A 26,347-nucleotide genomic window follows, 5' to 3' on the forward strand; every position below is an offset into this window, starting at 1 on the left:
CGCCAAAGGATATGAGTACCAATGAACTATGGGATATCATAACCCATAATTTTTTTTTTCGTTCAGTCACAAACCAACATCACGTTTGAAGCTTTTGTGGCCAGAAAGTACGCTCGAAGTTTGAGAGTTTTGAGGATAAAAGGCTGAGGAGAAGATGACCTCGTTGGGAGACACAAAGCTTCGTAACGTGGGAGACTATTTTGCAACTAACGTATCCAGAGGAGCTGATCCTTTGTGGAAGGGATGGTGCAGGATATGGAACAGCTACCGGGCCAAGTACGTTGTGTGCAAGAACGCCAGATTGACCCCGTTTATTCATGCTTGTGTGTTTGCCATGGCTTTAAATTACTATATGGAGTATCCCCATATAAAAGGTGAGTTTTGTTTAGTGAAGGTTAAAACGAATTCTCTTAAATTAAAAAAGTATAATTTATAGCATTTGGTTTTCTACTGTAAACTTAATTAATTTAACTTACATCACTAGTTAAAAGCACAGCTGATATTGTTACTTTAGCGGTGGTTAAAGCTTCTGGTCTCTCACCATTTTCACCTCTGACTGACTGTGATTGAGTTGTAAACTGAATTGTTGATTGACCTTGGTAGTGGAGAAGGTGGGAGGGTCATGTCTCTGTTACATTTGTTTCATTCTCAAGATATAAAATAATGGTATGCTTAGGCTGGTTTTAGCAACCGATTCAGAGTCGTAATCAGTCGTAAGAGCATGTACAACCTAGTGAAAATCGAAAATCAAAGTCATAAGCTCAACAGAATTGCAGGGTTGTCCAAATGATTTGAAGTAGCAGGAGATATTATGATAGGAGACAGCACCTGGGGACCCGACAGTCCCACTTTCTCCAATATCATGCTCAGAACTGGAGTTCGGAGTAGCTGGCGCAGTATTCAGAATAGCCAGTGAAGTGCGCCGGTTGCCGGCTTATTTTGACAACCCTGAAATTGGAGTTAGAAGAATCAAAACATTTCCATTTCCTGCCGTTTCCACTGATATCTTTGCTTATGATCAAGTGAAAATTAGATTGTTGGAGTTGCAAGAAGAAGCAGAAGAACCAACCAATCACAATGCTAGCTCTTAGGCCCTCAAAGTGCTTCCTTTCTGCTCGCCTGCGTTTTACTGGATCATAGGTGACAGAATCATAAGCAGAATTGGAAACTCTACTTACGACTTCATTGGTTTGATTTTCACTAGATCATAACACTCTGTGCCTGATTACAACTCTGACTCTGCCACTAGTGAAAACCAGCTTTTTCTGATTTCTAATAATTTAATATAGTTACCAAATGACTGGGGTCAGCAGGCCACCTTATTAACCTAATGACTCCTGAATGTTTTGCTTTTGCTCAAATTAAATTTCGACATTGACAGCTCTGACTCTCTACCTATCGAAAGAACATTAGAACAAACAACAGGAAAAATGCTCCTAGCCCACAAAACAATAGGAATTACAATTTAAAAAACAATAGAATTATAACCTTCTACGCTACTAATTTTGATCAGATGACATACATGTACTGTTGTCTTGGCCATTCTTAAAATAATGTGGCATGGTTGCATGAATGCATGCTTGATGGTAAATGTTTTTCATTTCCTTTTAGAACATTCCATGTGGAGAAAGTATCACTGAAGACCTGTGTTAATTGATTGCCCTTGGTGTTTGTGTTGTGCCTTGAGAATTTCCAAGATGGCAAGGGAAGGAAGAAGACAAAACTTTGGACTGGACACTATTTGGTTGTAATCAATTGCAAACATTTGTGAGAATAAAAACTTGATTTTAAAGGCTTTGTGTAAATTTTTAACTTTTGCCAGGGTGGTTTTCTAAACAAATGGTTCAACAGTCTTTAGGCTGATACAATAAGCTGGTCTTCAGCGGTATGTGCTTTGTTTGTTTTTGTTTTGTTTTGTTTCATTTAGCTTTTGGGTTGTTAAAGTTAAAATTGTGCTGCTGTAACTGACTGCCATAAATGTATAATGATGGTTTCACAGTCTCGCAGGGGCGGGTGGATGGCAGACCATTAGGGCCTAACCCTAACCCTAAGTGGCGGCAGACGGCGAACGTGGCGTAACAACAACCAGACATGAGCAAGAGTTAATTTTTCTTTCTTTATTTTCTATTTCAAATAAAGTGACATTTCGAAATTTTTTTTACTGAAAAATGGGGGGTGGATATCCACCCTATCTACCCCCCCTGTATCCGCCCCTGATTTTTTCACAATCGATTTACCAAGTTTAGTCTGTCAGCTCCCATGCTGAAGCCAAACAGGTTCTTTGGTCATCCAATAAACATTTAATGTCTCTGAGAACATACTGCATTGATTAAAAAAGAAAATAAAAAAGGTCCAGAGTAGGGCGTTATATAATTTATTGGAAGCAATTGTATTTTTGAAAAAATCGTGTTTTATACTGTTAACTGTGGGTTATTTTCCACATTTCCCGAAAGAGAGTTATTGTTAAGCTCAATATCTGCCTCTCTCTAGAGTCCGGTCTTCGTTCCTCCCCGAACGGGGAAGGAGTGCAGGTTCATTTTCCCGAACAGCAGCTGGTTGGAGCCTACAGTGAGGTACAGTAGGCGAGTTGTGCCCAGTATTCTTGTGTAATTTTTTTTATAAACATCTTTTTAATTGGGGGACTCTTCTAAGAAGTCGAATACTGAAATTCTCCGTTTCTCTGCCCTCTTTTAAACCGATTGCGCGTGACGCCAACCAGATCTCCACAGCCGTCACACAATGCTTTTTTCCACGAGAAGCACTGCAGGGGAGGGTGACAGGGGGTGGGTGCCATGCATAACCTGTGCATAAGGCCTGTTTAATTTGGCGAAAACACATGACGCTCTCTCATTGGTTTTATTTATTTATTTTGTCGCAGCGTCTTGTCGCAGAAGTGTGCACACGCTGCGATAACGCTGCTTTCGCTCATTTTGTCGCTGCGATCAGTCGCACAAATTGAAACTGGTTGAATTCGTGCAACTGATCGCAGCGACAAAATTCTGTCGTAGCGACAAAGATTGTCGCAAAAATGCACCATGTCACATGGTCACACGAGACAACATGTTGCAGCAACTTTTCCCCGCGACATGTTGCAGCGACTTGTCGCCTAGTGTGTCCCGACCTATACGGGAGAAAGAGATGGGAACCACCACAGAAAGGGGCGGGAAGCGGGAGTAAAAGGTACAAGACCCCCCTGTCCCAACCCGCACTGCGTGACGCAACGACCACATGATTTCGCGCAGAAGCAAGTCTGAGCACAGACTTTCTCTATTGCCTTTGCTAGGCTACACACAGAAGGCCACGCAGACGTGTGTGACAAATCTGGTCAAATCTTTATACTGTGGAAACGATGAGTTTATGACCAAGGTTGTGTGTTTTTTCCGAAGGTCCGTCTATGCAAATTTCATCGTGGTTGCTCCGCAACTCAAGTTCAAGAGCGTCCTCTGTGTTTTCTTTGTCAGTTGGGGATAATTCTTCCCTTTTCGCCTCTCTTTTTCTGACACAGTGCAGAAAACATGGGGTCAACGAAGCAGCGATATATGCACCGCCAGCCATGTAGAATGCAGGCACGTATGAACCAAGTTTGTCAGCGGTGAAACCTGCAATTAACAGAACAAGTGGTATAGGGTGTCGTATGGAATTCTGAACATTCAAAATTAACTTACAACTTGTATCTAGTTGTCAATCAGTTTTAATGTGGTTTGACATCTAACACATTAAAGTTACTGCCTACTGAAATAAAGCGTAACGCTCAGCAGTTATCTGAGGAATAAAAACAATTTGAGAAATTTGGAAAAACTGCTCTCAGAATTATTGGGATAAGCCCGGGGGGGGGGGTACTCCCTATAATGGCCTATACGGGGAGGCTCCGCCCGAAAGGGGTACCTTTTTCAGGCTTCAGGTATATAAAAGGGTAGGGATTTCACGAGTTTACGTATATGAAAAGGTATGGAAATCTGTCATTTGGCTATTTAAAAGGGCCTTTAATTAAAATATTTCGAACAGACGCAATTTATGGCTGTATTGACACGTCAAGCAGTCTTACCTCCTCAAGAAAAAACTGTGTGCACAGTCAAATATATTTAAAGACTACAGCACGTTCGCAATGCATGAATCTTATAATTACGTACCAACCTAACACGAAAGTGTTTCTTTACCAACACAATGTTGACAAAATGGGAACAAACCTGATATTGGAGGTCCAGCCAGTGACGTCACTGATGCAACCAATAAAAAGAAACCAAACGATGACGCAGCTTTTGAATGATCTACGCATGTCAGAGCTATGATGTTAACAGCTGTAGCCATTGATCCGTCACCCAAACCAAATACGACGGCGTATGCCACAAGTGGTTCGTATTTTTTAGCCAAAGTAAGGAGGACTGTTGCAACACCGTTTACCAGCAACACGCCTTGTAAAACGTAGAAGTTATCCAACCATTTGAAGGAGCACAGAAAACCACCCGCGAAACGACCGATAGCAACATTGATTCCCAGAAAGAGAATGAGTCTCGCTGAGGCACTAGAAGACATTCCACGGTCTTCAGAGTACTTAACCTGAAAAACAAAATGCATGTACCAAGTTTATAATGAAGAAGGAGGAGGGGGTCCTCTGGAGCGATGGAGCCTTCAATTTTTTGGTTTTGACTCTGGTACCCTGCCTCGTCCCCATGCGCCGATCGGCCGGATGGTTAAGGCGGGAAAACAGGCCTAGGGAGCGCGGAGATTCATGCCCACAGCGCCAAGCAAACCGTGCACGTCAGTTCCACAACGCCATGCGAACCGTGCACGTCAAAGGAGGAGACGCCAGGGGACGAGGCAGTCTGATACCCAAGACATCTCCCTTGAAGCCCAGTTCAAAATGTCGACTGTTTCATGTTCCTTCAGGCCTTGACGTAATGCAGGGGAACTATATTTTTCATTCTTGGAATCCTGTAGCCATTTATGTTTTAGGCGTAGCCAATCGTTTTTGTGACACTGAAAATGTGTTCATTGTTCGCAATCCGTCATAATCTTTCCTAAACTTAATCAGCACATTTGTTTTTCAGTTCCTTTCTAGTACTCTTTTCCCTTTTTCCCTTTTTCTACCATTACTGTCTTTTTCACTGTCCGATCACATGCAATCATTGTCTTAAAAAGTAAGGAGAGGGTAGATTTAACGTCTTGCCCCTCCCCCTCTTATGGATAGAAGGGTACATTGTGGTTCCCATAGAAAATACAAATATTCAAAGATTCTTACCAAATGTACGTACATAATGGAGCGCCCAAACATAAAGAAAAACCCGGTGGCTGCCAGCGCAAGAAAACGAGGAACCTTCCACACTGAGAAATGAAATGTAAAGCGCTTGGAGGTCCGTCTCTGTCCATCCTCTTCATTAGACAGAAGCTCTCCGCTGCTTACAGGCTCTGTCATTGGATCGAACAATAGAGCAAACAAGCCGTTTACAACCAAAGCAGCAGCCATGATCCGTAATGCATTCCTCCAGCTGAGAGCAGTCACAAGAGATTGAAGAACTTGGCTAAGAATCATTGTACCCAGGCCTTGACCAGTTGAGGCGATTCCAATCGCGATTGATCTCCGTTTGTCAAAACATTTTCTTACAATTTCTAAACTTGATACAAAAGAACAGCTCGCTCCAGCGCCGATAACACCAAAAGTCACATATAAGATTATCAAGTTGTTAGCAAACGATGCTATTGTAAAGCTGATTGCGCAAGTCAGGCATCCAGCAATAGACACTGCTCTGCAGCCAAACCGATTTACGAGAGAACTTGCAAAAGGACCGGAGAAAAAACACAGAGAAATGGATAGCGAACCAATCCAGGCTGAAAAAGAAATGACAATGCAACTGATTAAACCCAGACAAAAACCCATCGATAGATAATTACCTGAATTCTACGCGCATTTTGATTGGTTCTTACTTATGATCTATCAGAGTACAGACACATGGGTGACGTCACGCGGTGGTGTGACTCGCGCGCGTGATCAGAGTTCATAGTCCAAATCAGAGTTGTCGGCAAAGTTTTTCAAACTTGCGGGGCCACAACAAAGCAAAAAAGTTCAGCTTAATTACAAATCTTCAGTGAGAAACAATACGCCAAGCATCGTTCACCTTTCGAAGCATTTAACTGGGCGAAACAAGCTTGAAGAAGACAGTGAATTATTCGAGAAATTATCCGAAATCTGTATGAAAGTTTGACCGATGTTGTACAGTTGGACGACGCCACGGAAAACAAACGAATTGCGGTTGAACGCTTCGGTTAATGCTTACAGATTTGAACAACTTTCCAAATCGGAATAAAGGTTAGTTTTTTCATTGACTTTCAATTGACCATTTTTCTGTTTATTCAATCTAATTAACAATGCTTCGTGTTAACGAAAACTTAATAGTGAAATCAAAACAACTTAGCTCAGGCATCGGTACGGCAGCATTGCTCACACAGAAGTGTGCTGAAGTCTTGTGTTATTATATAAAACAAATAGATTTCATTTTGCCGTGCGTCTGTTCAGTAATAGATCAAGGATGACGTCAAAATGTGGTATGAATACCACATTTTGACGTCATCTGTGACGTCATCACAGATGACACATTTTGACGTCATCTGTGACATTTTGACACATTTTGACGTCATCTGTGACGTCATCTTTTGACGTCACATTTTGACGTCATCATTTTGACGTCATCTATTTGTTAAACAGACACCTCACAAAGTGATTCAAGTAAGTGCTACAATAAACACCCGCGTGTAAGAACCTAGTGGTTTAAGAACCTGCTGGCAGAAATGTGCCATTTTAATACCCCAAAATATAAGAACCTGTTTAGCCAAGCAAATTTCAGCAGGTTCTTATGTGTGGGTTATAGAAAATTTTTATGAACATTTTTAACAGAACATCCCAAACTGTATTTACAAATAAAGAAAAGACAGATAGACATAGAGACATAGACATAGTTTATTTAACCACGAAGAGCTCAGGAGCCGTAGCTCGTTAAAACGCTCTCGTGAAATAAAAAAGGTCTAAAAATTACAAATAAAAGACGGTTAAAAGGTAAAAAGTGTATATGTACAAAATTGTGATTATGATATGAATAAATAGAAATCTATATAAATATAATTCTAGTTAAAAGGTAATTACAATTTCAATTAAAAAGGTATCTAAAATTACAATAAAAAGTTCATTAAAAATTACAATTTTAATTAAAAATGAAGCTAAAATTACAATTAAAAAGGTCTTTGAAAATTACAGTCAACAGAAAGAGCAACTGCAGCTTTCTTCTATAGGTAATTTGGATTCGGACAGTAATTTCTTAAAAGAGGTGAGATCTTCGGCCTGGCGGACTTCAATTGGTAAACCGTTCCAAATGCGCCTAATCGAATTGCTAAATGAATGTTCAAGCCATGCTGTTGAGACGCTTTGTTGTTCCAGTTTTGTGCCGTCGCCACGCAAGTTGTACTTATGATCAGATTCACATAGACTGTAATTGTCTTCTTTGGACCTTGCATGAGGCTTGAAGCAATACAGTTATGAATAAATGCTGCATAATGAAGGACCAAACCCATTTTTTTTCTTCTCGTACAATAAAAAACTATGGCTCCTCCTTAGAAATTAAGAACCTTATTAAGAACCTGCTTAGCCTAAATTACCAATAACTACCCCAAATACAAGAACCTATTTTGCCAAACTTAGAAAATTGTAGGTTCTTACACGCGGGTGTTTACTGTATTTTTTTAATTGCAACACACAACAATACAATTACTTACAATACTGCGCAGACTCTTACTGAAACTACTTATACTTATAAGTAGTTTAAGTAAGTACCATACTTCACACCTACACAAATATCTTTGTACTTTTCCGCGCACCGGGCTGAGCGTAGTGTGATTCCAAATAGAAAGGCCTTTAATAATACCCAAATACTGCTAATTTCATTAGGGCTTTTAAAATAATTAGCCAAGTCGCCCTTGTTTTATACGAGGGATAGTCAACGAGGCGCATTCGCTAATTATATGTTTTAGATGTAGTTGCTGAGTGCTAAGTAAAAGTAGGAAACACGATCTGTTAAATGTTTGTAAACCTACAATTTTACAATTACTAATAATTATAAGATTTTCTTTGTTTTAAGCATTGATTTGCCCCAAAACTACTGCTCATGTTTAAGCGGCACGGGCAGCAAACGAACCATATCAGTCAGGGACAGGAGAAAACAAGAACAGCCAGCGGCCGGAGAAAGAAGATGGAAGCACTGCAGACAACATTTTTCACGCGCTTTGCTGTAAAAATTATCGGGGGTATTCTGCCATTCCGCTGTTCCCACGTTCCACCATTCCAAGGGTTACCAACTACTCTATATAAAATTTTATAATGTGAACAATCCCTCTAGTATTTTCGGTTTCTGTTTGCTTGCTTGTTTGTTTTGTTTTGTTAATCTTTCGCTTAGATCACTGAAATCGGGTAACGCGGACAAAACTACACTGCTGTCTGGGTACCCAGATTCCGCTCGCCAAATTATTCAAGATGGCGGCTTAATGATATGATCGACCGTGACGAGGCGTTAAAAGAAAAATTGAAGGACTGATCACAGCGCACTGAATTTCAACAAACCATTTACAGAGGTACATGTTCGGCTCTACGGCTGTCCTGGCTGACTATTAACTAAATAATTTAGTTAAATGCTACTACAAGAAAGCTTACATATTTATTCTGATTTTAATATTCAAACGTTCAATTTCGATTAGTTGGGATTCAGTCTAGGAGTAATTATTGTTAAAAGTCGCCTTAACAAGCAAAGCAGTGGTATGAAACTTCATATAGGCCAGCTTATAAAGATACTAAATGGTATAAATGGGCATCTCTACATTTCTATACTGCGATTATTAAAATTCATGCTTTATAGTGTTGACAGCAATGCACGCGTTGTCTAAATAAATACAGTCATATATTCGCGACCAATTAATAAACTCTACACTTTTTCCACGATTGATAAACCGTTTACCTGTATTTTCCCTGTTTTCTTCAAAATAATCCATGAACACGGGTAAAAGCACTCCGAAGCTAAAGATCAATCCAAGAGAAAAAGCCAGATTCGTTGAAGCGGCAGCACAAACGATCCAAGCCCATGGACTGTCCTTTTTATGCGAAGGATCGCCATCACTGCATTTTCTACAAACTGTACAACAAGGCATCGTGTCACTTGCGAGCAGCTCAGATCAAAGGGAGCTACGCTTCCACATAGTCAAGAGAGAACGAAAGAAAAATCACTGTGCGTGACGTGAAGGGGTTTTCACGGGTGACGTAACAGCTCAGATAAAGGAAGGAACGGTGGCACGTGGAACAATGGAACTGTTGGAACAATGGAACAGTGAAATTATGAAAAAAAATAGAACCGTGTCAGAGTGATACACTGTTACTTGTGCAGTGTCACAATAGTGTGAACTAGTGGCAAAGTGGCAGTGCCTTATGACACAGTTGAAAAGTAACACGATGGAATTAAACAATGGAAGGGTTCAATGGAGGAGTGTAGTGGACTGGTGGAACAGGGGAACTTTCCATTTTGGAATTCATCTTTATATTTTTGGGTTCAGTTCGATCAGTCATTAGGCCTAACTTTCTATAAGCACGACTAGTCGCGTTTTTCGAACGCTAGGCCTAATAATTTCGAACTAAACCCAAAAATATTAAAGGGCGGACTATTCCATATGTTCGGCTTTGATTGACATACTTTTTCAGGAAAAGATAAAGCGCTTATACGCATGTGCAAGAAACGAACAACAAACGTTTTCTGGTCCTATCCAGGTTTTAATTCTCATCCATTTTCTCAGCCTTAGTAAACACAGAAGCTCTTGTTACAATCTCGAAAAGACAATGCATTCGATTCTCAAGAAAGAACTGTTGTTGCTTTGAGAGTGTTGGGACACGTCTCCCACAAGTGAGCGGGCGTCACGTCTGTAACAAATAAATACTTCGTTGTTCAATGGCAGTAATTGGTCCCGTCGGTATTGGTGCACCACTGGCGGGGCTCGGCAGTAACCGGCAGGTTGAATGGAGTCAGTTTAGGTCGTCATGTCCATCCCAGGAAGCGGAGGAATGACAGAAAATGGTGATCTCCAGGGCCGGTTGCTGTCGTAATTTTGTTTTGCTTCTGAACATCCTCTTCCCCAGGGCCACTCGTATTTTTTAAAATGACATGACGCCGACCACGTGACGAAAAGAAACGGAGGCTCTGGGAACGAGAATGGCTTCTGAATAGCTTCTCTGCCTTCAGTTTTGTTTGACAATTTTAATAGACATAACAGGGAATCAGTGAAGGTGTGGAACAGGAGAACAGTCATCCAGTGGCATAGTGGAACAGAGGAATAGTACAATAATGGAAGAGTGGGGCTGCAAAACACTGAAACAGAGAAATACTGAAGCAGTGGAGCCAGTGAAACATTTGAATAACCTAGTGACAATGGGGTAGAACAGTGGCACTCTGAAGAGAAGCATGAATTTTTAGAGTAAAGTAAGTGTGTTAATAATTTGTTTCTTTTTTTTATGATCAAAACAACAAAGAAAAAGCAACGTTAATGGCGAGAATCAGTTATTTATTCATTTATTTATTTTAATTTATTTTATTACAATAAACTCAAGGAAGCATTTAAAGAAGAGCTTTTCCTAATTCTACATGTTATGTAAATCAACGCACCAATGATCTTTTTTAATCATATTATACTAAATACGCAACAACTTACAACCACCCCATTCTATTCTTACCAAAATGCTTTGTTTTTATTTTAGATTAACATAATTAAGGCTGGAGTTCAACCAGTGACTTATGTCATAATAGCCATATCTAAGTTTGTTCTCATACGACCGGCCTTTTAAAGCTTTAGACCAATTTTCGGTTGTAGGTTTCTATTTCTGGGGGTGGGGCGGCGGACTTCCCTATGAAAGAGACAGGGGTACTCGTCAGAAATTTAAATTAAACCCTTAAATGAGAGCAATCTGAGCTTAGCTCAAGCTTTCTTTGACCCCTAAAAGAGACAAATTTTCATGCCTGTTTGATCCCCGACACTGTATGATGGCGCTTTTTTTGCGTCACCTACAACCCTAAATGCCCTGAACTCCCAAAGTGAGACCAAATTTAAAAGTAATTTCCACCTAAAGCGAGACGACGAGCACCCCGTCGCTTTCATATGGGAGCCCCTTCCCCCGAGTTTCTGCTTGAGCTCCGATTGGTTGATTACAATATTTGTGTATGTTGTGATAGACCAGGATAAGATACTTTCGTTTAGGTTTTGCGACTGTTATTAGAAACCTGTTGTATTCGTAACTGATAACTAGTACAATTATGGCCGCATATTTTTTGTCGCTTTCCAACATTTATGGGATGTCTGACGGTCTTCCTTTATGCGTAGTCTAACAAATGTAAACTTTGGTCCGCATTTTTTAACTATGTTTGACTGGCACAGTCTGATTTACGAGGTATATTGAGGTTTTGCACAAGCTGGATTCTTAAAGGTATTAAAAACGGCATTCTAATTATGGTCTATTGTCGATAATTAATCTAAAAAAATATATAATCGAGCTGTTATAGCGTGGTTCATTCATTCGTAGTTCCAATGCATATCGCTAGTTTAACTTTGATAATAGATTTGAACTGAGAGCGCCCAGGGTTTCAAGCGTTTTGTGCAAGAAATTTTAGCGTTTCCAATGGTGCAGAGCCAGGAACAATAATTCTCTAAGCATGTTCTTTGAAGACAATTTCATTAATCTGAGACAAATCTTAAAATTGGAAGTGACAGTTTTGGCAGAAACTGCACATGTGCCGTAGGTTTGACCTATGTGTGGCAAATAAGGAGCATTACATTACAACAATTGATAGTCAGAGGGTTTTGCTTTCTTTGAAGAACCGTGGTGGATTCTCCGTGAAACGTAGCAACAGAGCATGTCATCTTCACACTCAATGTCTTTCATCACATCAATATAACACTCCAGGCTGTCCAAGGCTTGCTCTAACCTTTCCGCCATTTCGTGCTTTTCTGTGCATGCCCCTCCGTTTGCACGCTTGTATGTGCACGTGACCTTGTTCGAGCACGCGAACTGAGTGACAGCGGGTGTGTCAAGTGCACGCATGCCCAAGACGTCTTTGAAGCGTCTCATGATGAAGTCGAACATCTCAAATTCATTTTGCATTTTGTCGTTTTGTCGCTTTACAACTTTGAAAGACTCGATTATGATCGCAATTAAGACGTTAAGAAACAGGAAATTTGTCACAATAATGTAAAGAAAAAACATTAGCGCTCCAAGAACCTTGTGCGCACTCATCAGTTCTTCGTAGCTGATTTTCCCAAGAAGGATACTGAGAAGTTTCTGCATGGAACTGAGGAGCGTCCTGAAAGAATCGTGGCTGCTTCCTAACAAAAAGTGGTAAATCTGTGAAAAGGCTAGGAAATTAATGCTGAACACCAGAAGGTATTGTAAGAGCTCTCCGCTAGCTTGCTTCAAAGTACACGAGAGCAAAAAGATTCGCCTGTTGAACCGGAATAACTTGATAAACTTGAGACACGTGACGAACACGGTGACACCGACCACGCTCTCAAACATGAGCTGCCAAGCTGAGAGGTACTGGAAACTGATGAACTTTGTTGGATTTTTGTGGTAAAGGTGTATAGTCCATTTCCTTAATCCAAGACAAATGAAGTAATAAGATATTGCGATCCAGCAGAGGATTAAAACAGTTAGGTCCATAAGATTCCACACCTCTGCGAAATACATCCGTCTTGTCCTGTAAAGTTTCTTCGCCTCGCGGTACGTGAAATATAGAACAAACGCAAAGAAGAAAACTTCACAAGCGAGAATAAACAGTTGAAAATCACCAACATAACGGTACAGGCGATAAGCTAGGACCTCTGAGCGCGGGAAAACACCTCCAGTTGGTAGCGTCTCCATTAAAAATGTTGCAGCACAGAAAAGGTTGCTGTTTGGATTGTACAAGGTAAATTCCATGAACAGACTTCGCGTGTAGCGGTCCAACCAGAGTTTAGCCCTCGCATCTTTTACCTGTCGTACGGCTTTGTAGTAAATGTGAGACAGTTCTAACACATACCCACCCCCAGAGTAGGTTTCTATGCCGCCCGTGTAGGGGTAGCCGTCCAGTTCGCTCGCGGAGCTGTAGTGCCAGGGGCCTGGTGATGAAATATGTGTTTGTGTATTGTTTATGAGCGATTCCCAGCCCGCGGTGTATGCCTGTTTGTCTTCTGACATCATTCCGTATTCCGCGACGCACCTTGAAAAGACGTCTTGTACTTGCGGCGCCACAGAACACGAATCTAAAAGAAAGAAAAGTGAGTTGGATAGATTCTGTACAAAGTACACCTGGAACTAGTTTGATATTCCGTTCAGTTTGTGGGCCCTTGATGTCTGTTTTGTTTTTTCATTTTGTTTTTTTGTTTGTTTTTTGCTTGTTTCTTTTTCTTCGTTGTGGGAAGCAGCTACAAACGAGTTTTATAAGTGACGTCACAGGTTACTGTGGGATTCGTGCTCCTTCCTGAAGGAGCTTTGTCATGAAAGTCAGGGAACCAGCCCAGGCTGCCATTAGGTTATTCTTTCAGTTTAACTGACTGAAAGTGGTGTCTCCCAACATACAAATTTCTCTTAAAACTCCCCTTTAAAGGCTATTTTTTTGTGACCTTTGCAGGCTAAAAATTCACAAGTGGTAGGGTCTGCTGCTGTTACAAATGCTCGTGGACTGTGTCTACGTGTTAAAATATATTTCAATAGGAACTAGCTTGTTCGAGGCTCTTGTTCCCCCCTTGTTTGTTCCTCGCTCGCCCGCGTTTTTCGCTCTACCCCCAACTACCGAAAGCCTGGAAAAGGCTAAACCGGAACTAAGAACCTGATTAATAGTATCAAGGGCCAATTGGGCGTTTTTACTGCTTTAAAAAATCCAAGAGACGAAGGATCAATGTTTTCTGTTCAGTATAGAATTCTCTTCTCACCTCTCTTCGCTCTTTGCTGTCGAAGCCGAGCCACGCCCACTACCAGTCCGCTTTCTCCTTCCATGAACTTTGGCGCTTTTCCAGTGTAGAAGTATGATGGCAGGTTGTACAGACTTGGCAGCAGTGCATTCTCTGTCCAGTCCCACATGTCTCTCTGTCGAATAATCTACAAAGGACCAAGAAAAATGATGTGATGCATCAATCAATTCACTTTGCAAGTATCAGCAAAGGATGCTTTGGAGCCGGAACCTTAGTGGGCAGCTTGTTTATTGATATATTTTTCTTTTAACATGAAACTCAGGAGCTTATTCCTCATAATTATATGTCAGAATGTAACACCTTTACTTGATATACATGAAAGCAAAATTGTCCATATTCTCTTTTAGACCTGACTTTTAAATTTGTAACTTTTTTTACCTTGTGAGCTGCCGTCTTTTAAATGATTTTTGTTCTCGTTAATAACGATGTATTTCTACAGCTTGAACAATATACTAAAATCCTTCAAGTTTTAGTTGAGTTTAATCTATTGAGGCCACAAAATAATACGAAGTTGAAATGGGTTTTTAGTCTCTAAACCTGACACTTTTAAATTATTTTCTTGCGAAAGCAGGATGACATGATTTCATTCAGTTTAAATGTTAAAGATCTCTTACTCGCAAAGGAATCATTCTTGTCAATTGAAATGCCTAGAAAACTGATTACCTGAGAGTATTTGTCCGGCTTGAACCCTGTCGGTTTTCCGCTGAAGTTTTGACGCAGTAAAACCTTTGCAACGGCGTCGTTTTGACGAAAGGCATCTTGATCACGAAATCCGTAGGCGATGAGAAGAACAAGAAACGTAAACACCAAGAAGGTCCCTATATCAAGCAAGATGGCGTGCATCACGCGCTCTTTTTGTGCTCTGTCCCGGGCGCGCTGGAGAGTGTCCTCTGTCGGCACCTCGACAGGAGGGACTGTGGGGTGTTCTTCGAAGTCTTCCTCTGAGTACTGAAGTTGATTCTGTAACCATTTCTCGTCAGATCCGAGTCGTGACGGCGATGTAAAAGCAGCTTTGTTTCGTTTCTTGAAAATGAAAGCGAAAAAGATGGCTAAGGCCACGACCTTGAGTGGCTGACTCACAAAGATGTCCTGCGTGAGCGAGAAGAACATGGACAAAAGCCACTGCGAGGACTTTTTTAAGCCAAACTCGATGCCGTACAGTAACGTGACAGAGGCGGCAGTGAAGGAGGTTATTATAACCAGAACCCAACCAACATACACAAACCACCAAGGAAGTCCTTTTGCATGGAATGTGTCTCGCTTGCCAGTGGTATTCAGTGTCTCCTCCTGGTCTCCTGTGGGTGAACGAGACGGAGAGTCTCTTGAGAGTAAAGACCTGATATCATTGGTAGAATCACTAGTGCCACCAGCTCCTAATGACACTGAAAACGACGGCAAATGAGTGGAGCGCATGGCAGACGCTAGGTGAAACTTTTTATCTCGAGAGTTCGGGGATTCTTTAGGAGACGTTTTGTCCACACTCTCGTGATGAACGGTTGGGCGGTAGATACCGAGCGTTGAGCCCTCACCTGATCCAAATCTTACCGTGGTGATTTCAGTTTGAACAGAAGAGAACCTTGGTCGTATTTTTGCATTGAAGCAGGTGGGTTTTGGTACAGGCCGTGGACGACAGTGTCTGAAAATCTGCACCAGAAGCAAATTTATCGGAAACACAATAAGACTGCTGCAGATTCCAATGGAAACTTGTTCCCAGGAAAATTCAAACGGTCCTAACTCGACTGCGGTGTACCGATCCTTATCAGCCTCGTACCATAAGGCGTTTGCCATCATGGTACACAAAAGAAGGGACAAACAGCAAGACACGCGTTGCACCCTCGTGAAAGGGGACAGCGGTGGCCTCCAAACGACAGAAAACCAAAGGTGGGAGTCTGTCAGATCCTTGTACGCTTTCGTCAAAAACAAGCGTCGAAACTCTTTCAACTCCTTGCTACTCGTCACTGGGAAGATTCTATCAATCATGCCATCGCCTTCGTCCACCGCAAGCCAAGATTCGCATACGAAGTGCCACACTTCGTCAGTGTCAATCTCACGAACGGATATCAATTTCACGAACCATGCTGGGTGCTTACCGAAGTTATCGTGCCAAACTCGGATGTAAGCGAGCTCTCCGAGAGTTTCCGAAGTCGTCACGAGGAAGGAGTCGATGCTTCCGCGAGCTAAAGTCATCCGCTGACGGTTCTTGAGTAGAAACGCGTGACTTTCCCCATGTTCTCCTGTTATTGTCATGGCAACGTTGGCGGTTGTACCAGCATGTCTGCGCATGCCAGTGCAGATGGTGACCTCATAAGCGTGGGCGTTTCCTGGCCTGTTGCTCGGGCTCACAGTTAATCCAGTCTGTATAAAACGGTAAAGAGAGAAGAGACGTGCCTTAATAATATAACGTAACCAGACTATAACGCTGTTGTTATTCTTTGCCTTCCTTGTATTAACGTCCTTTTTTTAGTTCAACTTTGTAATTTACGATAGCCTGAACACTTTTTCAGTTTCACATACATTTTTTTGCTGGGATTTTTATTCCTCGAACTTTTACAGACGATACAAATTAGATCTGAATTTTGCTTCCAGGCTACCCAGAAGTTAAAGAAATTACTTGAATTCGAATTTACATTTGTATTTCGTGTCATGTCTGTTTTTTTTTTGACAAGATAATGTTTGACGTATTTCTGTTGCATTTTCCAAAATACCATGCCCAAATTTGAAATCAATCAATCAATTAATCAGAAGTTCTATTTTCTGTCCTGTTACTGTTTGATATCTGTTCACTGACTTGATATCCTACAGTTACAATCATGGAAATTTTGAGAAAAAGGGGAGCCTCTGCACATTATTGCTGGATTTTCCTAAACAAACTTCAAAATTACTGCCAAAAATGTCAAAATGCTCTTAGACTATGTTGTTAAAAGATAACTTTAAATATACGATAGCCAGTGGTAACGAAATATGTGGTGCGGATCTGCAGTAAATTTTTTTCCTGTAAATACCTTATTTCTATCTTTTCGATCCTCGCGGCGAGCCCAAATGACAACCAGGAAGTACAGTCCAAATGTGACGCAGAGTACTGCGAGTACTGGGGCGTAGTTTGACGGGTCTAGTATTCTGATGGCAATGACATCCATGTGAAGTTTGTTGGGAGCAACAAACACGCGGCTTCCGAACCATGTCAAGTGATTACACTGGCACTCAATGCGCTCTAATGTGGTAAGCGGGCCAACCTGGTAACAATGTATAAAATGTAAATTTGATTCATTTATGTTCTTACTTAATAGGGAATTGGAATTTACAGGGAGGAAAATCAGAGAACCCGACATTCTTCAGCCCGGCCAAAGTACTAACAGAAAAATGTATTGGAACAGAACCCCGGTATAACGAAACTCTTCAAAGTAACAAAGTACCCGGTATAACGAACCATATTCGTCAGCCCGGCCAAAGCTACTAACAGTAAAATGTATTCGTACCCCGGTATAACGAACACCTTTATAACTATGCCCCTGGTATAACGAACGATATTCGTCAGCCCGACCAAAGATACTAATTGTCGGATATAACGAGCCCCCGTTTTAAAGAACATAATTTCCCAGTCCCTGGTCCTTTGTTATATCGGGGTTTCACTGTAATGTCTTTATTTTGCGTTTGTTTTTGCACTGTGTTTGCTGTGCTTTAGAGATTGGTTTGGAAACTCTTGTCATTGTCAACCAGTCAAAGCGAAAATGTTGCCTGTTTTTTCCTCTACCCTTTCCTATACTCTAACTCCTGAAATCCTTACCCTCTTACCTCCTGCCTGAATAGCCCCCCCCCCCTTTCGAATGGAGCCTCCCCGCATAATCTACTATGGGGTTACCCCCGAGTATACAAGGCCATTAACAAACTCTTACTGATACTAAATCTAGCCCAGCTCTGAAACACATCAATAACTGAAAGACCCTTAAATTTTCGCCTGCGTCAGGTTGTCATGACGACAACGACGTCCCAACAACGGAGTGCACGTGCTGGCTCTAATTAGAGAAAAATAATGAAAAATTGTTCGGAGACTTCAACGAAGATATGCCAAAAACGACACCTACCTCGCACCCATCTGTTCTCCAGGCTTGCATCTTCTCGTTCCAGTAGTAACATCCAACAGCCTTCACTGATACTTCATATTGTATTTCATTTAGCATCGATGTACCGTTGGTTACATTACTTGCCTCAGATAACTTCACACCGAGGTACAGCCCTTGAGAATTATTCAAATACTTTCTTGATATCAGCTTCTTTAAAGTGGTGTTACATAAAGTGAGAGTCCATCGGAGATCAAAGATTTTCGCAGTGGGCTTTGAATTTCTCTTCACGTCAAAAATCAACTTTTGTCCGACATTTATATCCCCAGAGCAGCTTACTGTGAAATATAATGACATATGTTTTCCGGATTCAATCTTGAAGAAGGTGGTGTTCTTTTGAGAGTCAATGACACCTGTCATGTTATTCTTATCTTTGTTCTCTGATTGGTTGAGCGACAGGAATATGGACACAGGTTCGGTGAGGTCCCGGATTGCGATTTCCTTCCCGGAAGTGTCCAAGAGTTCTAGAGTCGAGACCGGCGTGTCCATGGGAATCGCATCGTTTGAAATGAATGGGGTCTGGGACATAGTTATCACCTGCAACGAAAGAAAGAAAAACAAAAATCTTGTCGCGCTATTTGATACGGAATTCATGTTTCCTATTTCGTTTTTTTTTTTCTAGAAAACTGCTAAACATTTTCTGACTCATACTCAGTTACACAGAGTGAGGGCGTTTGCTATGTCAAGTAGCTCAAAACAAGAAAACCTCGGCACTTGCTATGGAATGTGAGTTTATAATATTCACGTTGTGTTTGCATCAAAAGGTTAAGCGCATTCAGTTAGAGGAATTAAATGCCAATTTTATTGTAAGTTTGAGCAATTTCTGTGTGCACATAAAAAAGCGGCGACAACATCAAATGTGGTCTCTAATGAATCTTTTTTACTTGGCCATAAGATAAAAGTAGAATACTACTTAAATTCAAACTAACCTTAGTATTAACTGTATCGAACTGTTCAAGCTTGTCTTTCTTTACTTCCCGAGGACACTGGAAAGTAACCTCTCCTCCATCCAAAGCTGCGTCATCTATGTCGCTGGGAGACTGGCGAGTAAGCGTAAATTTCATCAAACCTGAGGTCACGTGACTTGGTGGGTCTCCCTTTCGCTGATAGTCCAGGATTTTTTGCGCAGCATAGTTAACACCTTTCAAGGATTTGTTGGTTGCTCTTTCGCACTAAAAATAAAGGACGTTAGTCTTATAACTTGAACTATTTCTTCGTCGGTAGAAGAAAGCAAGATGGGGAGTAGACCAGAGAATTTGGTTCATGGAGCTTCGTCACGGAAAGCGCATTTCGAAAAGAAGGCCAATTTTTCAACTTTGCGGTTCGTACTCCGTCTTCATCTTTCTCGTTCGTAACCATCCACGTTTAAGGTAAAATATCTAAAATCCTAAATCATGCGAAATTTTGCTCGATTCGGGTTGCTTTTGCTCCATAAATTGCAATTACATGAAAAAAGCGCATTAGGAAGAAATTTGACCTGTTCTCTTAACCCTTTTAAAATATGCTGCGTTTTTAACCGTTAATCGATTTTCTTGGCTCTACGGTCCTAAATTTCTCTAAACTTTGCTAGAAATGCACTTTCTGACACTGCACTAACTTTTTGAAGCAATTTCCCTGTAAAAATGTACAACATTTAACTTTGGCGCATGCGCATAAGCCATTTTTTTTTTTTTTTTTTTTTTTTTTTTTGCTGAACTGTTCCGATTTTTTCTCCTGGCTCCTTTCCTTTTCGTTTTTCTCTGCTTTCTTATTCTCTCTAGCTTTTACTGTGTGCACATCTTCTACTGGCCATTTTACTGGCCAGTTTTGATCTTAAACAATGGAAAACCCTGGAAAGGAGGCCATGATCAAGTACGGTATATTGGCCTGTTTTAGCACCAATTTTACACCAAAAACTGATCACGTTTTTATCGATTAGCTCTGTCGGAATGCAGTCAAGATCTATCCAAACTCTATAAGTTGCACATCACAAAACTCTGCTGACGTGTAAATTGGTGACGTCATAAGTGGTTGAATGGCCATTCCTCCAAATCCCGGAATAATCCGGACTTAGCATATTAAGGGTTAATGGTTTCAGTTTATTTTTACTTCTTTGGTATTTTCCATCCTAGAAAACGAAGATTTTGAGGTTTCCTTTAACTTAAATGTAATTTGCATATCAGAAAAATAACTTAAGACTTATCTCGGGGTCTGTTAAGCTTAAACCCTTTAAGCTCCTTTTGGCTCAAGCTGGAAATATCAATTCTCTCTTTTTAACTAATAAATTTCGAACATTTCAGTGAACGTTAGCTCTAAGAATTTGGTGGTACATGATTAAGATAATAAGATAATGTCCCTTAGTTGACGATTTTCTCTGTTCTCGTCACCTGTTTGCATGTCTGATAACGTTTATGTTGAAGGAAAAAAATATATACCGTATTTCCTCGATTAAACGCCGGGCCCTGAATAAACGCCGAGTCTCCAAGGTAGAGTGTTAAGTAAGCCTTTTAGGCATTTATTTGAGGTGTAATATACTTTAGGAATGATGGCAAGATACGTTCATGTCACAAATAATTATTAAAAACGCTTGTTTAATAAAGATTTTTCTCAAATAAACTGCACCATTCAAATAAACGCCGGATCCACAGAGCCAAGTTTGAAATAAACGTTTGTTATCACTCTCAAATTAAGGCGTCAAATTTCCAGGCTTCGAATATAATTTATTGCCTAGAGCTTCACGTGAACGTAACAGCCTTTGTAAAGAAGGGTTAAGAGGTCCTTGGTACAAGAATGCTCTGGATAGGATAGCAAATGCAATGCTGAACACAAATGCACAGTTGCATTGAACATTGCTGTGGAATGTCCTTACCTTTTCTTGATGTTGTTTATTTCTCGCCTCGTTGCTGTCATCGATCCAGTCTTTTATTTCATCTGAATTCTGCTCCCGTTTTACTTCATTGCTCGTGGACACAGAAGCTTCCATTATAATGTTCAAACCGTCAATAATGCCTCTGGTTTCATTCGCTGCCCGCACGCTCTTGAACTTGATAACCAAAGCTTTTGCCATGTTTGTGAGCGCATTAGCACCATCTACCTGGATATTGTGATAAACAAAGAAAGTAATGTAAGGATAGCTACTGAAAGCGAGATTCGAAGTTAAGAAAAAAACCCGGTTTGGGAAATTTGTCTAGCAACAACCTGAGTGACAAATTCTTAGAAATGAGTTATTTGCGATGGTCTAGCATCTTATCCAGAGTCATCCTGGTGACTTAACTTAATTCTAAAATCTAGTGCTCTTTCAGCTATCTCGTGTAAACCTGAAAGTAAATTATTAACCACTTTTTGTGAAAAAGAAAAAAGTTTAACTGCTTTCTTGGTAAAAACGTTACATTTGCCACGCAATTTGCGTTACAATTTTTCTGCAAACGCTGGACGATTCATACAAAGGAAGAACCTGGGACTGTCTGAATGACGATAGCAATGCAGGCTCACATGAAGTAATGATTACTTACCAGTGCATCAGGCGAAAGTTCAGCGGTCACCCCAATAGCCTGTAAGAGTCCTCCTAAAGCCTGTTGGATGCCCTTTGGACTGCTGCAACACATCTGGGAAAGTCCTGCAATTACCCTGCTACGGACCTGGATAAATGTAATACAAATCTGATATAATGTACATGTTTTGAGGCTAAGCTTGTTAAGCGCACCACTCGAAAAAAGGAACTTTCCGCAACACTTTTTGCTAAACAACCGCGGTAAATTTAATCTTTGTAAATTACTCACGACAGCTCGATTATCCCACTTTACCTACTAACTAATTTGTATGCACAGCGTGGCCATAGTCCCAGTAGTTAAAATGAAATAAATAGATAAATAAATAAATGAGCAAATATTGTAAATAAACTGAAACTGGAAAAGGGGGGCTGGCTGACCAGTTGGCTATTTACAAAGCGTAGAGGAGTTGAATTCGGGACGACCGAACACAAACCCATCCAGTGGTAGCGAGGAGGATTTGAATCCTGGAATTTATTAACCCCACAAACAGATGTGCTTTAAACAAAATTATCCATTGGCAAAAACTTATTTTTAGTATATACTAAAACAGTGGAAAGCGTTTTTGGTGCGCGCTGATTGGCTACTCAAGGTCCAAATATCCTTTGCTATTCACCTCCGAGCAACTTGCGCGCGAAAACTGTACTCGATAACGTAATATATATCACTAGCCACCTCCACTTCGGTAAATAGTTGTTAAATATCCAAAATGGTATTGAAGAAGAAGAACAGTCACTTAGTTTAGTATCGATGTCTTCTCTCAAGGGCGTCTCGATTGAATTTTTCTTCTTTCTATTATTGTAAGCCGAAATCTCTACTGTCGACAACTGAACAAGAAAAGAACCATTATTACCAACCTCCATACGGTTTTTGGTGTCCGAAGAATCAGGCTCGTGAGCCAGGGACGAGTCTTCATTCAACACTGTGATGACCGTTGCCATCAGCTGAGTTGCCTGTTGAAATTCTCCAGCCGAGAGAAGTTTCTCCAACATTGAGTCAGGTCCGCTGACGATTCCTTTGAGAATCGAACTTACAGGACCGGCCTCAGGGCTAAAACTTTTTACCTACAACAAAACAAAATGAACATCGACAAGTTATTATCATTGTTTAATACGCTAATCTTGGTAATTTTAATCGATTTAAGTAGCACTTTGTAAAGGTGAAGCGCTCAAGCGAAGCCCTCTCACTCGTCAGATGTCAATACTGATTTATCGCTTTGCAAAATATTGAAAAATAATAAACAAACCACCACGAGAGTAATGCTAAATAGCGTTCATTTAATTGGTCTCACTGCATTTCATCTACTGACTTAAAATTAGGTCCACATTATAAATGGACACAAGGTCTGAGTGCAAGGGCGAGTCAAGGGACATTGCGTTAGTTTTGCTTAAAACAAGCTCCTTTTGAAAACTAATATAAAACAAACAAATGTGCACCTTCACTTGAAGCGGAACTATTCTGTAAGACCCCAAAACATCGGAGATTTTTACAAATAAGTCCACGTTGAAGTCGTTTTCCTTCGATCCGGGTGGAAGAAACAATCCGGCGGAATTCGTCCTCCAGCCGTAGAATAAGAGCATGGGTCCGTGTGTGGGATGACTTAAGAAAAACTCGTACCACAGGGGACTATCCTCATCCGTCCAACCCGCACAGCTGATTCGGAATTGCGTCTCGATCACGACGCCTTCCGAGGGCGACACGACACACGAGCCACCTGTCGGAGACATGTCGATTGTTACCGAATACTGTGCCGAGGAACCGCTGTTGTCGTTGTTGAAGAGAATCGTGTATGTTCTGTTGGGAATCAAGTTGCCGGGATCCAACTGGAATTGCTTCGCATAAGAAACGCTGATTAACTTTGAATCTTGTATGGATCGTTTTGAGATTCCTCCATTTGACGGCGGAGGTCCGTACAGTTCCCATTTACAGGTTATGTTTTTATTGTCCTGGCAACCTTCACCAGAAAGAACGAATTCTTTGGAAGTTGTCAACTTGTAAGCACAGTTTTCCCTACATCTGCAAAAAGAATGCAACGCGAGATTTTTATTATATTTTGTCATCAAGATACAACATACACCAAGATAAGTAACAGTTATTATTAGCTCCCTGCAAAACCCAACTTATTTAAAAAGATGTTTTTTCATCGTTTCTACCTAATTTTCAGTGTTATATTGAATTTTATTTGTTGTCCTTTTACCCGCTTTTTTGCAATCAGTCTTCATTTCTCTTTTTTGCCTTTCTGCAGGCTGTGTATGTAGCTACAGCAAGAGTTCTATAAGCAATCTACCAAAATACACTTTCTAGAATATAATTTCAAGTTACATTCCTCAAAGTTTCTGAAACAAAGGGGCAAAATTATTATAATAACATTGATTGCTGAAATAATAAATGATTCACCGCCTGCTGGTCACTTCCAAGGAGAAAACATTATTTTGTTTTGTATTTAGTTTTGTAAGTTCCCTAAATTTGTTTGAGGACAGGACCGCTATTTTCTTTATTACTAACTGTATTCACCATCTCTTCACATTGGATAAGATCCTACAGTTAATTACTGAAATCAGCTATAGGATAAAGTAATCACAGCAGGCAAACCCTTACAAACGTAAATAATGCAATGATAAACCAATCACAGCCAAGTACGGGAAAGGTCACGATTGGTTAAAAAGTATGTTTGCTCTGAATGATTAGGACAGGTTGCGTTAGTTTTATGAATGAATCAGCGAGTTCAGCAAACCGGCGTAAATTGCTTTCAACCGTCAGACGAAATAAGTTCTATTAATTAATAACATAAAATAAATATTAATAAGTTATAGTGATTGGACTGAGTGGAGTACAATTCAGGGAGTAATCGTGCGAGTAATTTCAAAATTTTGAGAACCTTTCCCGCAAGTTCAGAACCTTTTTTGTGTGAAAAAGTCATAGTAAATTCATCTGGTTGTACAAACAGTAGGAAACATCAAGAAAGAACCCATTTTAATGCGCGTGATTGAAACGCGAATGGCGTAGGTGTCCGTTTACAGGTATTCAATTTGAAGTTGTTTAAATTGGATACCTCTAATTGGACACCCAAGTGATTGCGCACCAATTACGCGACTAATTATATAGCCGTCAGTAAATCCTATCTTGTCAGCGCAGCTATTTTTCCTTAATTTCTGGGAACTGTCCAATTTGGGATTAAATTTGGATAGTTTCAATTAGGACTTTCAGGTAAAATGCACAAACTGTCCAATCGAAGAAAAATTGGACAGTTTTGTCTCAGCCAATCAAATCGAAGAAAATGACGGATATTAGCCAATTAGCACAAAGCATAGCGTCAGCCCTGTAAATTGTACTCGGCCTATGGCCTCGTCCAATTTTGGCTGTCCTCGGAACTTTTTTCATCAAATTATTTCCAAATTGGACAGCATGTAGTCCAATTACGTATACAAATAGGCGCGCGCAGAACCAATCAAAATAGAGTATTTTGTTACAGATACCCAAATAATAAAAATAATCCATCCTTTGCAATTTCTTACAAATGTCACTAACCTGACACAAAGAGGAGGGAAACTCCCTGACGCTACCTCGATGCGCTGACTTGCCTCGGCTTGCCTGTTTCCTCTTGTTACCACAACAACAAACGTATAAGATTCATTGAGGTCAAGGAACTTGGGTGGAAACTTCAACACGGATTTCTTGTTATTAACTACGCCTTTGAAGCAAGACACATTACGGTTAGCGTCACAAAACCACTCAAACGAGAGAGAACCACTGGCTTTCCCAATGCTAATATCATTTGGATCACGTGATGAAGACGCATTGAGAACGATTTCTTGATTCCAAGGCATTACTCTTTCGCTCCCGCAGTCTATGACGGCCAGCAGTTTCGGCATCCGCACGCGTAGAAATCCAGTTGCAACTTTTGATATCCCAAGAGGCGCTGCGGTCAACAAGAGAGTGAATTTGTAAAGACCTCCTTTTAGCGATCGAGCGGCGAGAAACAGTACTTCAGAAGATAGGATTTCATCCGGAAACGAGACAACCTCAGTGATGGAATCGTTAAATATGCTTTCAACTTTCCACTCATATTTTAGTTCTTCGAATGCTTGGCAGTTGATTTTCAGCGAAGGGTAAATTGAATACTCATATTCTTGTTGAATCTCAGGGTACTGACCACTGCTTGCCTCAGCGTCGAGCATGCGCAACTCGTCAATGACACAAGGAGTTTCGCCAACGATCACCGATCGCTGTACCGAGGTCCTGGGACCGACAATACTGCTGACGGATATGAACAAGCGATATGTACCGGGCTTGCTGTATTGGTGTGTCACTGCTTCTAATTCAGGTAGCGTTGGTAAAAATCCCACTTGAGCTTCTGGAAGAAAAACAAACGGAAGTGGTTTTAATAAAATCTTGCCGCAAAGTTTTAGATTATGATTATATTTTACTTCAATCAAAATTAAAATGGCACGTGTAGCTCAGGCAGTTCTCAGAGCCTTCTCGTCACGCGTGGCTGAGAAAGGTTCTTGTAATCGCTGCCACTACCTATCGAAAGACACGTGTTTTGTTGGCGTTAAATAACATAAACTCTATTTCAAAACTGACTAAAATGTTGCGCAAGCTATTTTTCATTTGCTAGGAGATTTTTTTTAGAAATCGTTAGTGGTTAGATTGACAATGCATTATTTACTGTTTGATCGGCGTCTC

The 26,347-nt window shown here is 40.7% G+C and overlaps 3 protein-coding genes and 1 long non-coding RNA gene across 4 annotated transcripts in view; 1 reads left to right on the top strand and 3 right to left on the bottom strand.

The window, feature by feature from the left end:
• The first annotated feature begins 44 nt into the window (after positions 1-44).
• On the top strand, positions 45-1,792 carry LOC144633996 (uncharacterized). The gene is made up of 2 exons (XR_013567132.1): positions 45-374; positions 1,612-1,792. It is a non-coding gene; the product is annotated as an uncharacterized LOC144633996 (long non-coding RNA).
• Positions 1,793-2,223: 431 nt separating this feature from the next.
• LOC144633944 (monocarboxylate transporter 13-like) lies at positions 2,224-9,276 on the bottom strand. Its single transcript, XM_078492873.1, has 4 exons — positions 8,994-9,276; positions 5,240-5,826; positions 4,188-4,557; positions 2,224-3,599 (listed from the first exon to the last, which is right to left on the bottom strand). Exons 1-4 carry the CDS (start codon positions 9,181-9,183, stop codon positions 3,334-3,336), a joined length of 1,413 nt encoding a protein of 470 aa, XP_078348999.1. The 5' UTR covers positions 9,184-9,276; the 3' UTR covers positions 2,224-3,333.
• A 2,264-nt stretch (positions 9,277-11,540) lies between these two features.
• LOC144632143 (polycystin-1-like protein 2) lies at positions 11,541-25,839 on the bottom strand. The gene is made up of 11 exons (XM_078490745.1): positions 25,190-25,839; positions 23,098-23,677; positions 22,519-22,725; positions 21,622-21,751; positions 20,983-21,203; positions 19,064-19,306; positions 18,099-18,671; positions 17,019-17,249; positions 14,680-16,371; positions 13,978-14,143; positions 11,541-13,308 (listed from the first exon to the last, which is right to left on the bottom strand). The coding sequence occupies exons 1-11, from the start codon at positions 25,837-25,839 to the stop codon at positions 11,846-11,848; spliced, it is 6,156 nt and encodes a 2,051-aa protein (XP_078346871.1). The 3' UTR covers positions 11,541-11,845.
• The window catches only part of LOC144632142 (polycystin-1-like protein 2), a 29,727-nt gene continuing 15,225 nt past the window's right edge, over positions 11,846-26,347 (bottom strand). The window contains exons 2-12 of the mRNA XM_078490743.1: positions 25,190-26,015; positions 23,098-23,677; positions 22,519-22,725; positions 21,626-21,751; positions 20,983-21,207; positions 19,064-19,306; positions 18,099-18,671; positions 17,019-17,249; positions 14,680-16,371; positions 13,978-14,143; positions 11,846-13,308 (exon numbers count right to left, since the gene is read on the bottom strand). Coding sequence (XP_078346869.1) covers positions 11,846-13,308; positions 13,978-14,143; positions 14,680-16,371; positions 17,019-17,249; positions 18,099-18,671; positions 19,064-19,306; positions 20,983-21,207; positions 21,626-21,751; positions 22,519-22,725; positions 23,098-23,677; positions 25,190-26,015 — 6,332 coding nt within the window. The remainder of the gene's footprint in view (positions 13,309-13,977; positions 14,144-14,679; positions 16,372-17,018; positions 17,250-18,098; positions 18,672-19,063; positions 19,307-20,982; positions 21,208-21,625; positions 21,752-22,518; positions 22,726-23,097; positions 23,678-25,189; positions 26,016-26,347) is intronic.

The sequence above is a fragment of the Oculina patagonica genome, chromosome 12 (assembly GCF_052425735.1).
Source record: "Oculina patagonica isolate OP01 chromosome 12, crgOcupat, whole genome shotgun sequence".
NCBI lineage: Eukaryota > Metazoa > Cnidaria > Anthozoa > Scleractinia > Oculinidae > Oculina > Oculina patagonica.